Raw genomic sequence first — 13,943 nt, forward strand, 5'->3', positions numbered from 1 at the left:
AGGCATCTTACATCAGAATCACCAAGTAAGGGTAGAGTATTCTTTACCTTAAATGCAGATTCTAGCTCCATGGGTTGGATTCACAATTTTCCTTAGACTGGGACCCACAAATTTAGATTTAAAAGTTACCCAGATAATCCTAACATACTTTAACGTTTAGAAATGCTGTTTACAACAATGTTCTGCCTCCTCAGTTCTTCAAGAAATGTATTCCAACAAACCACTGCTGAGAAAACATGTTCAGATTTCACATGAAAAGAAGCAAACTTCCCAATATGCAGTGGGAGTTAGGAGTGAAATGTTGCTACAGTGACTGTATTTCCAAGACCAGCAATGCAAGCCCATCAACTAATACAGGGACCAAAATCGGGGAAAAAATGATCAGTTAGGAGAATCCAAAGCACCAAATTAGTGAAGACCAGTATCTATCTCTCAATGGATGCAGAGCCTTTTCCTATATGACTGAGTAAGGTCCCTGTTCGTCCATATGAACAATAAGCAAGTGCAGGTGAGCCTATGGGCTTACAGGAATGACAGGCTTGATCAGACGGAAGCTGGGGTGACAGCCCCCGAGTTATGGCCCACTTGAGTGAATCCTAATACAAGCACGTTCCTCTCTGCCGCTGAGGAGGGGAAAGCTATACATGGAAAGGTAAGTCACACTGAAGCATTTGCAAATCTGAACTCTTGAAAACACTTCTCGGGACTGTTTTCAGGGTGCCTGAGTTACTGCATTTGAGAGCAGCTTATAAACTGTAAGCCTTGTACAAATATAAACCATTGTCCTCACACCGCCTATGTGGGGACAGAAGACCAGGTAGGCTGTAAGCGGTACCTTACTGCACATTAACCAGGGACTGGAATGGCGGAAGCACTGAGGCTTTTTCCCTGTCATCTTGATGCACAGAAGTCCAGCAGGGTGGGAGGTGAAGGCATATAGGATATATACCATGATCCAGCCCCCTAAGGAAAGAACTGTGGCTTCTCCAGAAAAGGTCTCTTCACTTCCCCACCTGCAGAAGCCATTTCTCAAGGGAATCCTAGACAGCACTGCTGTGCAGTTCCCATAGACCTACACAGCAGCACATCCCACCCCAGAGGGAGGGGCCGAGTCGACGGGCAATGGCATCGTTACCACCCACTGCCACTTTCTGACTCTTAATAAAATCAGACCTAAGTTCACACAGCCTTCAGCCACCATGTAAAGAAATACATTTCTCAGTCATGAAGATGCCACAGATTGCTAAAGGCAGAAAGACTGAAATATAAAATGCTGTGTGTGGGGGAAACCCAGTTACTCTTTCCTCTCCCTCTAAGGGCTGAGCTCCCTTTCCGTTGCCAGCTTAGGGAAGAGAGGCATGCAGAAAGTTATTTAACCGCAGGAGCTGGCTGTCCAGTTCCTGGTTGTAGAGAAAACAAAGCGACGGCGCACTTTGCATTGCACTACTGCTGAGATCAGCTAACTGAGATAACCGAGGTGAGACTGTTGGACTTTCTGAGCACGTGCTGGCGGTGTTGCCAGCGGTCAGCATGGCCACGACCCGCACCTGCTGTTCCCACCATTCCAACACCACAGAGAATCAGGCCACGACAAAAGCAACACGTCAGGGAGAATTTCCAAGGCGAGGCCAGAGATCTGGAGATGGGTGTGGGTGGGGATTACAAGAAGATGATTAGGCCCTGAGGCTATCATCTGCTGTCTCTGAGGAATTAACCCAGAGCTGCAGATTCATAGCTGTCAAATTTTATGGACTGACCAAAAGATGATAAAGACGGATCCTGTAATAGCTGCGCGCAGCACTAAGGGTGGATGTGACACGAAGGTACAGATTTTTGTCCCTGTAGAGAAGACACGCTTTTCCTCTCTTCCCGTCCCCAGCCAGCTCACAAATTCGAACCCTGCACTTCAGCGACGGGCGTGAAGTCAGCACAAGCCTTAAAGAGCAGCACGGTGAACCCGCATTCCACGCAAAATTAACCTCACAAGAGTTTGTAACAAAGATCTACACTGAAAGAAAGAAGGCCACAGTAAGGACAGTCAGACGCTTCACTGTTTGCAAAAACAAGGTCCGTGCAAGGCTGGAGAGAAGGCATTAACAGTGATCGAGGGGTGCCAGGCCCCAAGTTACAGCTGACCTGAGTGAATCCTAGTATGAGCACTTTCCTCACTGGCCCTGAGGCGGGGGCGCTGTATCTGAAATGCACGGCTGCAGTGAGGCATTAGGCAGACTGATAAATCCGGACCCTGACTGGTTTGTCACTCTTCATACGTCCCTTCCCCACCTAACCTCATTGTCAAGTGGGTCCTGATGGAAATGTTAACAATCTCCTCCTTGACAACTGCTCAAAATCACTGGCTTTTGCATCCTCAGAAACTGCCTGAGGAACGCTCAGTGCCAGTTCTTTAAAACCCAGGAGCAGGTAGAAGAAAGGACGCATCTGGGTCACACAGAGGTCGCTGTGCAAAGTCATCTCAGAACTTTAGTGCAGGCTTCGGTTTGTTTGTTTTTAGAATATACTTCCAACAATCTTTCTAACCTTCAAATGGGGAAACCTAATTTTCTAAAAATCTAGTGATTTTGAATACAGATAGCTATGTCATTTCAAAAAAACGGACTTCCTGCTGCTCCTTTTAATAGCCGCCCTGAAGGACTGTACTCTATGGAGTCTATTTGCCCAAAGGAGAAAGGAAATTGACTTCTGCCAGAAAGCCGACTCCACACTGCCTTGGGGACCAAAGCTGGTGGCCTTCTCACACAATTCATATTTTATCTTTGGAAAGCTGTCAAGCTCTTTAATATCTACACCAGGGTTTCTCAACCTCAGCCAGGTAATTCGTTGTGTTGGGGGCTGCCCTGCGCTTTGCAAGGGTGTTAGGTAGCATCCCTGGCCTCTATCCACTCGAGGCCAGTAGCATCTCCCAACTGTGACAACCAAAAATGTCACCAGACATTGCCAGGTGTCCCCTAGACATCATTGCCACTGGCCTAGATGGCTAGTGTGAAGTCCAGTGTGGGTATTACTGCAAACGGCACTCCCAGCAAGGAGAGGACCAATGGCGGTCTGGACATGTCTCTCCAATTGTGCTTCTCAGGCTTCCTGTACGAGGAATAGACATCAGCTCTGTGATTACCTGAGCGTCTTCCAGCTCATTCTCGAGGGTCCTTCTGGCTGATGTGGCTTCTCTTTCTTCCTTTCTTGCATGCACAAGGGCCTCCTCTAATTGTTGGGCTTCTCTCTACAATGAAATACAAGGTGAATGTGCATTCAGATGCATGCTATGCCTATAAAGGTGACTCAGTGGCATGGAGGGAACACAGGAAACATCTGAGGACACAGCCAGCAATGGCTGTGGTCACAATGTGCCAGGCACAGGCCCGCGGTGGCTCACAACACTGAGGTTCTTAGGTGTGTGTGCCCTTCTGTGGTTCCCTACTTAGCCAGATGTGAAATCCGAATCGCCTGAAATTACAAATATCTGGCCTCATCTGTGGAGCTTCAGAAACAGCAAGTATTGAATGGACTTAGGCACACAGAGTTTTGGAAAAGGCTTCCAGATGATCCTGACAAATGACCATTTTGGGAGCCCCTGTTAGAATAAGTCTCCCTTTACATTTATTTTGTCCTCTCTCTTAGTTTTTTTTAGGTTCATTTATTTACTCTGAGAGAGGGAGAGAGAGAGTGAGCAGGGGCACAGAGAGAGAAGGAAGAGAGATAATCCCAAGCAGGCTCTGTACTGTCAGCACTGAGCCTGCCATGGGGCTCGAACTCATGAACCATGAGATCATGACCTGATCTGAAACCAAGAGCCAGACACTTAACCGACTGAGCCACCCAGGTGCCCCTGTCCTCTCTTTTATTTTCAGTGCCAGCTCTCACTGCCCTCAGGACGTGTCTCTTGCCAAAAGCCTCCCGCTTCTAGACATCCGACAAACCAGATCATTGGTTTGCTAAAACCTGTGTGATTCAAAATCCGTCAACTAGGTGTTAAAAAAGAAAACAGTCATGAGTGAATGGATCTGATGGTGGTATTAAGACGGCCTTTTCAGACATTTAGAAGCCTCTGTTCAGTGTCAAAAGGTTGAGTGTACCTGATGTCTGGGTGAGTGGGGACCCTGACTTCATCAGCCCTGATCCTGGTCTTCTTTCAGAAGCTCATCTTCCATTTTTACCACCCACAGAAGAACAAGAGAAACAGCTTGCAGAGGACATATGCACGATTGCCTCCACATTTCCTGCTAAATTATGCTAATAAATCCCCCTGCACCTCCAAAACCACTGACACAGGAGAAAAGAAGGGTCCGCAGCTGTCAAACCCAGGCTTGGGGCCCAGCAAGCCTCACCTCACACTTCTTGAGCATTTCCTTTGCTTTGGCCTCGTCGCACTTCAGGTCGGCAATCTGCCTCTCAAGCCGAGCGATGCTCTGCTCCAGCTCTTCCACACGTCTCCGCAGCTTCTCATTCTCCTCCTGCAGGGCCTTCACGTGCATTTCAGCCCCCAGCTGGCTAGGCTCTGAAGTGTTGCTCCGACTGGCCAGGACCTCGACATTCTGTTAAAAACATGGAGCGGGTGAGCATGGTACCCGCTGTCAAGGGGCAGGTCCACCCCAGCTTTGAGCAGGGATGACATTTATTAAAAGCCCTCTGTGTGCCAGGCACCATGCTAAGCCGGGGATCGGCATGCTATAGCCTGGAGGCCAAGTCCAGCACACCACCTGTTATTAAAAATAAAGTGTTACTGGAGCATCACCACGCCCCCTGGTGAGCACACGGTCTACGGCAGCTTTCACGCTACAACAGCAGAACGAGTGGCAAATGCCTGAAAGAAAGGTCTGGGATGCTGCAAACCTAGAATATTTACCACCTAGCACTTCACAGAAAAATGAGGTCAACCCTCGCCTGTATTAAGTCTTTGACATGGGATTTCAAGCTTTTAATGGCTCTAGGAGGTGGGTACTACTCTTATCACTGTTTTACAGACAAAGAAATTGAGACTTGGGTAGATAAGGAGCTCCCAAGTTCACTTAAGAGGAAGTGCATTGGGGCAGACTGAATCCAGAACCCGTTCTAGTTATCACTGCCTTCTGCTGAGTTCATGTCCCTGACCTCTCACCACGTGCAGGGCCCCTTAACAGGAGTTCTGGATGAAGGACAGTTTCTGTTTATAGATTTTTTTTTTAATGTCCAATACAAAATGGAAATTAAAATTCACTTAAATTATGATACAGCTCCTTGGTGCAAGCTCTAGGCGCTATCTTCTGAAAATGAGCTCGTGCTGCACAAAATTCATAACAGAAAGGCCTGGTGACAATTACAGTGTGGTTATTGTTAATTCCAGATGTCGCATGGGCTTTTTCTTTTTTTTAGCTCAGCAACACAATGTGATGATAAGTGGCCTTGTCCAGAATTCCACTTCTCCCAGAAGATCTTTCGCCTTCCATTTCTCCACTACTACAAAGATGCCAATGTCAGCAAATCTGATGCTCACAACACGGCACTGCAGATGCCTGCAAGGAAGGAAGGCCCAGGGAGGGCAAGCTCTGGCTTCGAAGGCTATGTCATGGCCCACTTGGGAGAACTATCTGCTAGAATTGCTTGCTTGCTTACGTAGCTTTACAGAAAGATCTTTAAATCTTCTAACAGTACAGTAAGCTGTATTACCCTGCACTTGACCAATTAGAGAGTTTCAGAAACTAGAGCATCTTTTCACATCCCAAATGTTTCATTCTATACATCTGGGGAAGTCCATCACAGCCAAGCTACTGAGTCAGAACAGTATTTGCTGGCATCGCTAGGGAGAGCAGTAAAGTGCCCAACAGCTGGGACATCTCAGGACTATGTGGGTATCCTCTCCTACTGAAACCAGCAAGATGAAGGAGGAGAAATAAAGTGTGGTTGAAAGCCTGAGGAAGGAGCCAAAGAATCCAGTAACTGGCCAGATGGGGAAGGAGAAAGAAAAGTCTAGATTGCCCATTCCTGCCCTAACTTTGTAAAGCAACAGTTATCAAGACAGTGTGGCACTAGCATAAGGATACACATACAATGCAATGCAAATAGAATTGAGAGCCCCAAAATAAACCCAACATTTACAGTCAACTGATTTTCAACCAGGGCATCAAGAAAACTCAATGGGCAAAGAATAGTCTCCAACAAAGGGTGCTGGGAGAAATGGATACTCACATGCAAAGAGATGAATTCACACCCCTTCCTTACATAATACATACAAATAAACTCAAAACGGATCACAGGCCTAAATATAAGATTTAAAACTATAACATTCTTAAAAGAAAATGGGAGTAATAAATATTTGTTACCTTGGTAAGGCAGAGTCTTAGATACAACATGAAAAGCACAAGTAACAACAACAAAAATAGGTAAACTGGACTTCATCAAAATTAAACACTTTTGTGTGGCCAATGATAACATCAAGAAAGTGAAAAGACAACTCACAGAATGAAAGAATATATCTGATAAGGGACCCATATCTAGAATATACAAAAAATTTTCAACTCCATTACAAAAACATATATAACCCAATTTAAAAATGGGCTAAGGATCTGAGTGGACCTCCTTCCAAAGAAGGTCTACAAAAGTCCTATAAGCACATAAAAAGATGCTCAACATCATTAGTTATCAGGAAAATGCAAACCAAAACCACAACGAGGTGCCACTTCACTCTCACTAGGATGGCTATAATCAGAAAGACAGAAGATTGCCCCTGTGGGGGAGGCTGCAGAGAAACTGGAACCCTTACACATTGCTGGTGGGAGTGTGAAATGGTGGAGCCATTTTGGAAAACAGTCTGGAAGTTCCCCAAAATGTTAAACAGAGTTATATGACCAAGCAATTCCACACTTAAGTATATACCTAAGGGAAATAAAAACCTATGGCCACACAAAAACTTGCACAAAACCTCATAGCAGCATTATTTTGATAGCCAAAGAGTGGAAACAACCCAACTGTCCATCAACTGATGAATGGGCAAACAAAATTGGGTGTATCCATACCATAGGTTGTTTGGCTCCAAAACGGAATGAAGTACTGAGTCATGCTACAACATGGATGAGCCTTGACAACATTTTGCTAAATGAAAGTCACAAAAGCCCACAAGCTGACATTTATAGAAAATACCCAGACTAAGGCAAATCTAGAGACAGAAAGTACATCGGTGGTTGACTGGGGCTGAGGGTGATGAAAATGTCCCCTAAAACTGACAGTCGTGTTGGTTGTAAAACTGAGAAACATACTAAAAACTACTGGATTGTGCACTTTAAACAGGTGAATCCTATGTCATACAAATTATATCTCAAAACAGCCAATTCAAAGAAGAGGAACAAAGGACAAAGACAAAGGAAACATGGATGCAGAGTTGGGATGCAGGGGAGAGATGAGAGGTTTACCTCAGCGGTCTGAGGTTAGCCAAGGCACCAGGGAAAGGAAAGAGCAGGCTAGAGACACCTGTCTAAATCTGATAAAGCGAAGAACACACATGTGCAGTCAACACTCCGTTCTTCACCCAGAAATTTCACAAAAAACAAGACCACTGAAAACCAGATTTTGTTTAACCTGAATTCAGGCCTAACTGGCACCCTAACCAGCTAGATAAAAGGCCCCCGTTGTGCTGTGATGTTTAGGACTTGAGATTTTCTCCCTTTGCAAGCTGTGAAAGCACATCCTGAGTCCTGAGAAGTGACATGCACGGAGGACTGGCCAGGCAAGTTAACCACTCGGTTTGTGGCTGGCAGGTGTCTGCTCCAGTCCTAGCTTTCAGTAGCACAAGCTCAGTGGGACTCCAGGAAGCCTGACTGGGTGGAGACGCTTAGTCCTGTTTTGACTATCTGTAAAGCGATAGTATGTTTTCCTCCTGTCTTCATAGTGTGGTAGACCCCGGTATGTTTACAAATAAATTTACCAAGCCTCTGTTGGCAAACCTTTCCAGAACTTCTCCCTGTGCCTGACCACACACACACCCAGTCCCCTATTTTATATCAAGCCCATATGACCCAAATTTCCTTTTCCTGAAACCATACCTAATTCCCTGCATATCCTTTTGTTCAAGGCAAGTCCTACATGCAAATTCTTCTATGTGACTTCCCAGCGAAGAAAATGAAATTGGTCTAGAGAACCCTCAAAAGCCCCCCTTCCAACTCTGAACTTTGATCGATGCGTCTTTTCTAAAAGCTTAAGTTTATATCTCAGGAACATGGTGAAGGTGGCAGAACTCTATGGTAAGGACCTCCGCAGAAGTCACTGGAGATGAAGCACTGCTGACCTCACTGAAGTTGCTGGGACTCTGCTAGATAAAGGACCTGTGTTGAGTTTTGATGTTTAGGTGATTCTTTGATCTGAAGTCCTGTGTGTCATAACAAGAGTAGAGAGGCTACTGCATCATAAATAAAAGTAAGGAGCACAGTTTCTAACCATTCATTTAGCCGTATCATAGCACCTATGTAATACCTACTTTAAAAGAATTGCATAAATTTGCTTTGTAATATTTTAACTACTATTTATTCATGCAAGCAGGCATAAATAGTCAACAAAAACAAAAATTTCACGGCCAATCCAAAAGGTTGGAAACACCATACCAGGTCATCGCCCCTAGGGCAAAAGTAGCAGATGTGCTACATTCTGATGTTTTTCAAGACAGATCCACCCCCTTAAACTTGCACTGAGATCATTTCTTCACCTTTTAGGCAGCCAGGGTCAGAAGGTGGGTGGGTGGCGTAAGGGAACAAGATCTCCCCTAACACACACTCAGCTGGGGGGTGGCTGGAACCTGGCATGACCCCCTGGGGGGGGATTTGGTAGTATCAATCAAAATTATAAAGTACATTTTCTGTGGCCCTGCAACTTCTCTTCTAGTTTATTCTACATGTGTGCAAAGTAATAATACAAACAGAATTATTAACTGCAGCATTATACAAGCAAAAGATTGAAGTGAACTACGTACCAACTGATGGGGCACTTGTTAAGTAAGTTCTATCGGTTTAGTGATAACCTGAGCAGTTGGAAAAATAGAGTAACAACAAAGTGAGGAAAATGCAAGGGACAGAACAGTACACATAAGAGCAAAGTTTGTATAAAAGGAAGGTAATGGGAGATAGATACATCATTACCTGGCTACACAAGAAACTGGTAACACTGGCTGGCTATGAGGAAGGGAGGCAGAGTTATGGAAGCACAGTGAGGGAAGTACTCCATTGCAAACCTTCTTCTAACTCTTGAATTCTGGACAATGGAAATTTCAGAGAGATTCAGTTTTTTTAAATAAATACACATTTTCTTTGAAAAGACTATCAACGACCACAGGGGCTTAGTGAACAACCACCTCCCCAGCCCAGTTCTCACCTCCTCCGGCCTCCAGAAACCCTTCCCCAGCACATTCACAGATACTTCTGGGCCATGAGAGATAACAGAGCCCGGAGCCCGGGGAACAGCTGTATAAACAGAGCATAGCGCCAACAAAATCTCCCACGTGGGTTCACATATTTAAGAAATTCCTTTTCACCACATATAGGTGGGAGAGTGGAAAAGGCCCAGATGGCCCAGGACTTGCACTTATGTGAGCATGTCTCCAAAATTTCCACCCAGCAACCTGTAGGCAGAGAAGTCCAATGTGGGCTGATGGGAAAGAGCCAAGGGGCTGCGAAGAACTCCCTTTCAAGGTGTGGGTTTTTCCCTCAAAATTACCAACTCGAAATTACCAACAGAAAATTACAGACACATTCTGCATTCAACTCCACAGTATTTCTCATCCTGCTCCACGTCTCATTTTATAAGACACTGTGCCCTTGGTGTTCCGGAAGAGGGACCACTTCTCTGCAGCTGTTCCTAGGGCTTTCCCCCTCACCCACCTGGCACATGAACGCATACAGATCTCAACCCGAGCAACACAGATGCAAATCATCTCAAGAACAGAATCCTCAGTGTTAACCCTAAAAATAATATCTAACAGGGTAGAGGAAGGAGCAGAGGGCTCTATGGTCAACCAGATCACACTCAGATCCAGGCTGTGCCTCTTAGCAGTGTCCTTCACTGGGCCTGGCCTCGTACAGCCTTCCTTTCCTCACTTGCACAAGGTAGATGAAGTTACCTACTTACTACCCTGTTGTAAATATCTGGACAAGAGTCCTCACCACTGACAGGACCACCAAGCCAACAGAACCCACGCATGTTTCCCAAAGGGCGGGACTCTGCACAGGGCATCTGCTGTGGTTCCAAATCCTCACACGAGGTTTCTAACTGCAGCCTGCACGTTTCTGCCAGCTAAATATCAAGCCTATGTCGCTCCAGACAGAGAGAGTCGAGATCCTCTAACAGTCTTCCCAGGACAACTGCCTGCACAAATCAGATGACCTCCTTCTTAGTCCAAGGGCAAATCAGGTTTCTTGGTTGGCTAATTCATTAAAAATTTAGCCTCATTTCCCAATCAAGGATGGTCTGCTAAACTGATGGCAATTGAGAAAATTTTTCCAAAACAGACAAACAGCGTGTCTCAATGTGCTCAATTGCTAGATTTCCACTACTTCTAAAATAGTTGACTTTTAACCATATGCTCCAATTACTATTTAAGAGAAGAGGAGAGGATATACAATTATATCGCAAGAAGAAAAAAAAAAGCAAAATCCCAGTCTTTGCCTGGTACCACCATTCACTGCAAATAATGCCTTGCTTAAAAACTGGCACATTTTCATGAGCTAATGCCCACATTTAGAAATGCTCACACTGTCTTCTGGGACCGGAGGAAACTTTTATCCACGACAAGCACAAAATTCCCAAACAGTAGCAGAAAAAGCCACGTGTGAGTATTTTTTTCTGACCCAAAGCTGCTGATGCACTTCCTTCGCAGGAGCCCAGACACCTCGGCCAGATGGGTTGGCTCCTGTTGGGTAACAAGTAGCCTAGGACGAGGCCCTCCTGGCTTGCCCTAGTGCAGACCCAACACATGGACGTATCAGGCTTTACTAATTAACAAGGCCTCGGCCACAGCCAGCTTTTGTTTCTTTTCTGTCTCCCCTTTTTGCTGAAGGAGTGAAAACAGCTGAGGCGTGGAGGCCGGGAGTCCATGCAATGGAATGTTGCTTTGTCGGTTCCGCGTCACTGGCCACCCCCCACCCTTGTGTTGAGGCTGCACGATCTCAGCTGACAGGTACTCAAAGTGTCCCTAGGTCAGGTCATCTGCTAGGAGGTTACTGCCTTCTCAACCATCACAGCTGTGGCCATCCACGTTCTTTTCCACAGTAAGGACCTGGGTCACAAATAATGAGTTCCTTTCTCACTTTGAATGTGTAGAGAACCAGGTCTCCTGTATGGGGTCTTCAGCTTCATCCTCACCGGAACAACAGGAAACGCTTTAGGAATAGAAACAGCATAGCCACTCACTTCAGCTCTTTCCCTAGCTGGTCACAAATTTCACAGGCCTAAAGCCTACAAGCCAGGACTTCTCACACTGCGTTGAGCACAGGACTCACCTGGGGATCTTGTTAAATGCTCACTGTGGCTCAGGAAGCCTGGAGCAGGGCCCCGACTCTGCATTCCTAACAGGTTTCCAGTTGATGCCAATGACACTGGGCTGTGGGTCTCACTTTGAGAAGAGGCTGCTCTGACCACGGCGCCTTCCTGCAGAGGCTCCCAGCTTAGGCCCTAACTCTTCAAGACCTCTGTGCTTCTTCGTAGGACTCCAGTGCCTGGGATTGGGTGTCAGGCAGCTTGGACGCTGCTGCAGGCTTTGCAGCCAGCCCACACTGTGACCTATGTAAACCTCTGACCCCTCTGAGCTCCATTCACATCATTAAATAAAGTGTAGTAGCTCTAAATAGGTCAGAAAAATTTTTTTAATAAAAAAAAAAAAGCTAAGAGATAGAAAAGCTTGAAAAAGCTGACATCCTTGCACTAATGTAAAGTGATGGGGTTTCCCTTCCTCCTTTGACTCTGCCTATTTTACTGTTTTTGGTCACGGTGGGGTTGAGCCATGGAAAAACATCATTTTTTAAACCCCTTCTCTAAAAGCTACATCAGAACTTTCAAAACTTCCCTCACTATATTTCCCAAATGCCCAACACCATTCCTCCCTGCCATATGTGCAGTTCAGAAATGAATCGATTATGCAGCTGGACTGCTCAGTAAGCTTAGTTTGCGTTTTGGCAAGGGAGCAGTGCATGAATGAGACGGAATCAATGTGGCAAAGGAAATAGCAAAGAAACAGAGGGTACTCATTACCAAAACCCCAAATATTTTCAAGGAAGAGCTGACTCCAATGCCAAGAACAGTAGGTAGGAGATGTGGATTCTGGACCAGACTCTGCTAATAATTCACCACATGAAGACTTCGGGCAAGTCATTTAACTCTGTCTGCCTTCAGTTTGCTCCTCTGTTCATGAAACGATCAAGTTCAGCATCCCTGCCATCTCTCACAATCTGGGATTCTAGAATGAACTTGAAGAAACTGGGGCAATATTCAGCAATCATGGAATTAAAGAATTCCAAAGGTTCTACTCTTTTAACATCATGCTTAAATTTCATTTTCAAATGCTGTCAGCTAATCTCAAATCCGGTTTATTGGTATCCCTTACCTGGCATCCAGAAGTGAGGACCATACCTAAAAATGGGCAACTTCTGGCCAGTGAACTGGACGAAGTGTCACTAACTTGCCTTAAAAGTCACTGTGTTTAGGGGCGCCTGGGTGGTTCAGTCGGTTAACTGTCTGACTTCGGCTCAGGTCATGATCTCGCAGTTCATGAGTTGGAGCCCCACACTGGTCTCTGTGCTGACAGGTCAGAGCCTGGAGCCTGCTTTGAATTCTGTATCTTCCTCTGTCTTTCTGCTCCTCCCCAGCATGTGCTCTGTCCCTCTCTCTCTCTCACAAAAATAAAAACAAAAAAAACAAAAAAAAAAACAAAAAAAAAAAACCATCTCACTGAGTTTAAATGTATTATGCTTACAGAGGACTGTTTACATCCTGGTTTGTTCAACGCCCTGGTGGTAGTTTTTGCGCTTACCAAATCTCCTGAAACATACCCCCTTTTCAAAATATTCAATTAGCCAGTTTTCCTTAGGCAACTCCGTGATTACAAAGGACAAAAACATCACTGGTTTTCTTCACAACATCCTTGTGAAATAAGTCTATATAATTCCCTTTAAATAGTTAAGAAACCAGCAAGATTTGCTCTCAGAATGGCCTGTAATTTCGACACAGGTCCAAAACAAAAGTTATACTAATAAAACACCTCACACTTGCTCAGAGGATGCATTTGATATAGGTTCTCATTTAAACCACACAGCAATGTTAAAAGAGATTCCCAAGATAGGGATAAAAACACTTATGATAAAAATACTCTTCACCTAAATAGGTCAGGTGATTTTCCCAAGAACCTACATGCCCAATAGCTCAGGCTTTGACATATGGTGGTGATTCCACTGATATGTTCACAACAGGCAAATCCAGAGAGAAAGAGAGTAGACTAGTGGCTGCCAAAGGATCATGGAAGTGGGGGAATCTGGATGGACAGGGGTTCGTTAGGGGGCGATGGACATGTTTTGGACCTGGAAAGTGGTAACAGCTGCCCAACCTTATGAATACATAAACACTATGAATTGTACACTTTAAAATACTGAAAATAGTGAATTTTATGTCAGGTGAATGTTTCCTTAATAAAAGCAAACAAAAAGAGTGTAGGCTTTGGAGTTAGCAGACCTGACTCAACCCTGCTCATTCACCTCTAAGCACTGGTCTTCCTGTTCTACTCATGAAGAGAGACACTGCACTAAGCAGGGAGCAATGCTAAGAACTCAGCCCATGACAGCTACATATTAAGGTCAGGCAGCCAAAGTCACACAACCAGGAGACGGACCCAGCTCCCAATCCCTGTCCATGACCTCTGCTACTTGCTTCTAGGTTCTTCTGAGTAGGGCAACAGCTTCAGAGAAAATCCCCCACAGTCAGCG

At 45.3% G+C, this 13,943-nt stretch overlaps 1 protein-coding gene across 1 annotated transcript in view; it reads right to left on the bottom strand.

Annotated features, from left to right (window-relative positions):
• CGNL1 (cingulin like 1) overlaps nt 1–13,943 on the bottom strand; it is a 99,747-nt gene that overhangs the window by 27,549 nt on the left and 58,255 nt on the right. The window contains exons 8-9 of the mRNA XM_077748003.1: nt 4,344–4,550; nt 3,134–3,238 (exon numbers count right to left, since the gene is read on the bottom strand). Coding sequence (XP_077604129.1) covers nt 3,134–3,238; nt 4,344–4,550 — 312 coding nt within the window. The remainder of the gene's footprint in view (nt 1–3,133; nt 3,239–4,343; nt 4,551–13,943) is intronic.

This window comes from Crocuta crocuta, unplaced genomic scaffold (genome assembly GCF_008692635.1).
Source record: "Crocuta crocuta isolate KB4526 unplaced genomic scaffold, BGI_CrCroc_1.0 scaffold130, whole genome shotgun sequence".
NCBI lineage: Eukaryota > Metazoa > Chordata > Mammalia > Carnivora > Hyaenidae > Crocuta > Crocuta crocuta.